The 2,439-nt window shown below is 46.5% G+C and overlaps 1 protein-coding gene across 1 annotated transcript; it reads right to left on the minus strand.

Moving 5' to 3' along the window:
* Positions 1 to 204: 204 nt before the first annotated feature.
* On the minus strand, positions 205 to 689 carry LOC132231921 (nuclear distribution protein nudE homolog 1-like). Its single transcript, XM_059691678.1, has one exon. It carries the CDS (start codon positions 604 to 606, stop codon positions 205 to 207), a length of 402 nt encoding a protein of 133 aa, XP_059547661.1. The 5' UTR covers positions 607 to 689.
* Between the last annotated feature and the right edge of the window lie 1,750 nt (positions 690 to 2,439).

A 2,439-nucleotide genomic window follows, 5' to 3' on the forward strand; every position in this document is an offset into this window, starting at 1 on the left:
CCATGATGTGGAGGGCTGAGATCCAGGTCACAGGCATGAGGGGGTCCCACCCATGCTATCATCCAGACCACATCTGAATGTCCCCATGAGTTAGAGCTGGGTCCCCGATGAACCATGGGAGTGGACAGCACCAAGTCAATGACCTGCACAGCCGTCTGTCCTTTCAGCTTTTACAGAGCTTGGCTAGGGGGCCCTGGGTTTCTCCTACTTTTGCTGCACAGCTAATTCCTGCTGCAGATCTCTTGCTTCCCCCTTCAGTTGCTGAACAGATTCTAGGAGATTCTTCTTGTCAAGCTCACTCTCTGGGGAGGCATTTCTTTCAATGGTTTGATTCCAGTGCTGCTCCAGTTCTTCCAGAGACAGGATCGTGGCCCATTTCACTCTTTCCAAGACACCATTTGCTTGTTCCAGCTCTTGGATATTTTTCTGCAGCTGATCTTTAATTGCCTTTGTCTGGGCAAGGTCATTCTCTAAGGCGGAGATCTGCCAGTAGCCTTCAGAATGCTGCGTCTCTGACTCCTCCTTGGTGGTTTCTAGCTCCATGTGAAGGTGGTTATTTTCTGACAGGAGGTCTCTGTTGCTGGTTTCAATTTGTTGCAGCTGCATCTCCAATTCAGCTTCATATTCTCAGCTTCCCTCCTGGAATTCTCAGAGCTCCTCTTGTGTTTTCTCTGCCCTTTACTTGTAGGTCATAGTAAGATCTTTCCAATAATCAGCTTCTTCCTCTTCAGAGCTGAAAGTCTCTCCGTGGGCCTCTATTTTGAAACAGAACAAGTCACTCTTGTTGTGGCATGGTGGCCAGGCTTGGGCACCAAGAAAGTGGGGTGGTGGCAGCAGCAGCAGGGCGGGAGGTGGGGTGGCCCATGCAATACTCCTTTGAAGGAAGTTTTCCATAACCAAATAACATGGGCAGATACTGTTCCCAGTGGGGCCCCTTTAGAAATTCTCAGTCCACTGAAACGTTCTAAGTAGTTCAAAATACTCCCTTTTTGTCTTTTTTTAACCCAGTGTTGCCCAGACTTAGTCATAGTATACTTTTTATCCCAATCCTCTTACAGCTCCTGGCCCAGTTGCTCATACCTGTGTCAGAGACTATAGAGGAGGCTTCCAGGGAAAACTAAAGGGTCCTATTGTTCTGGGGAATTAGGATATTCTGTAAAACACTGGGCCAGCTGTGCTTAGTGAGATGGTCACAGTAGAAGAGAGGGATGTTCTCAATTCTGAGCAGAACTAGAGCGCCCTTGGTACAGTAAAGACTATAAGAACCATGACTCCACATTGGCACAATATGAGATTGCAGCCTTCGGATCATCAGGAGAAGGGTAGTACATGACACAGCCAAGTGGAACCCAGCCTTGAGGGGTAGGTCTTCTAGTGGCTTCTCAGCCACACACCTCTGTGAAGGCAGTGAGAACAAGAGAGGAAGCTGTGTGCCTGACCCAGAACAGGCATGCAATCAATGCTAAACATTTGCTTAAATGTACTCAAGTTCTTTCTGGAACTCCAAGAAGTACTGTCATGGCCTTGGAATGAAAGAGATGACAGACTCAACAAGGCTTAAATGAATAATACTTTAATAAAAGGGCTTTTTACAGAAACACAGGGAGGGTTAAGTGAACCAACAAAGAAGGGGAGGCACCCGCAGGAGGCTTTTTCTACTGCTCAGTCTAAAGGGAGAAGTGGAGAAAGTAGTGTCATTGAAGCCTTGTGTCAACCAGAGCCATGAAAGAGGCCCCATCTGTCAGGGAGTGTTGGGGGACAGAAAAGCCAGGCCAGCAGTAAGACATCCAGGATGGTCAATGAGCCTACAGAAGCAAATGGGGAATATAGATAGAAAAATGTGTGTAATTATTATTAAGAGGTCACAACTTATGTTTATAGACTGGGGAGACCTTAGAGACACAAGAATTACACCCCCAAAACCCTCAAAGTCTAAGAAGCTCAGAATCTTAGGATTTTAAAATATAGAAACTCGTGGTTAATCTGGAAAAGGATTTATTTGGGTGAAGTTGGGGCTCCCCTTCCCATTTCTGTGGCCCACTAAATTTGCCTCCCACTCATTTATGCAAAGCATGCTGAGTTAATTTATGTGTGTTGCCTTCTTTTAGCTTTCCTAGGATGGGACACTTGGAAACTGTGGTGGCAGGTCTATTTGCTTAAACCTTTCCTGTGGACAAGCCTGCCCACCACATCTGAGGAAGGGTTTATGACTTGAGAGGAGTGTTTCTACCCCACCTCAAAAGAAAGAGGCTCATACCATGAGCCATCCCAGAAACACCCAAGGAACTGTTGTTCTTGGGGCTTGGGTCCCCATGTCCTTCTCAAAAATGTTCTTGGAAACCACAAGGATGCCTGGATGATGGCCCAGAATGTGTGGAATGTAGACCCAGGATTCTGCTGACCAAAAATGGATGAATACAATCAGATTTGTATGAGAGT

The sequence above is a fragment of the Myotis daubentonii genome, chromosome 3 (genome assembly GCF_963259705.1).
Source record: "Myotis daubentonii chromosome 3, mMyoDau2.1, whole genome shotgun sequence".
In the NCBI taxonomy this organism is placed as follows: domain Eukaryota; kingdom Metazoa; phylum Chordata; class Mammalia; order Chiroptera; family Vespertilionidae; genus Myotis; species Myotis daubentonii.

Bases quoted from the DNA above. Each gene is read 5' to 3' on its own strand.
- LOC132231921 (XM_059691678.1), bottom strand. From the start codon at position 606: ATGCAGCTGCAACAAATTGAAACCAGCAACAGAGACCTCCTGTCAGAA.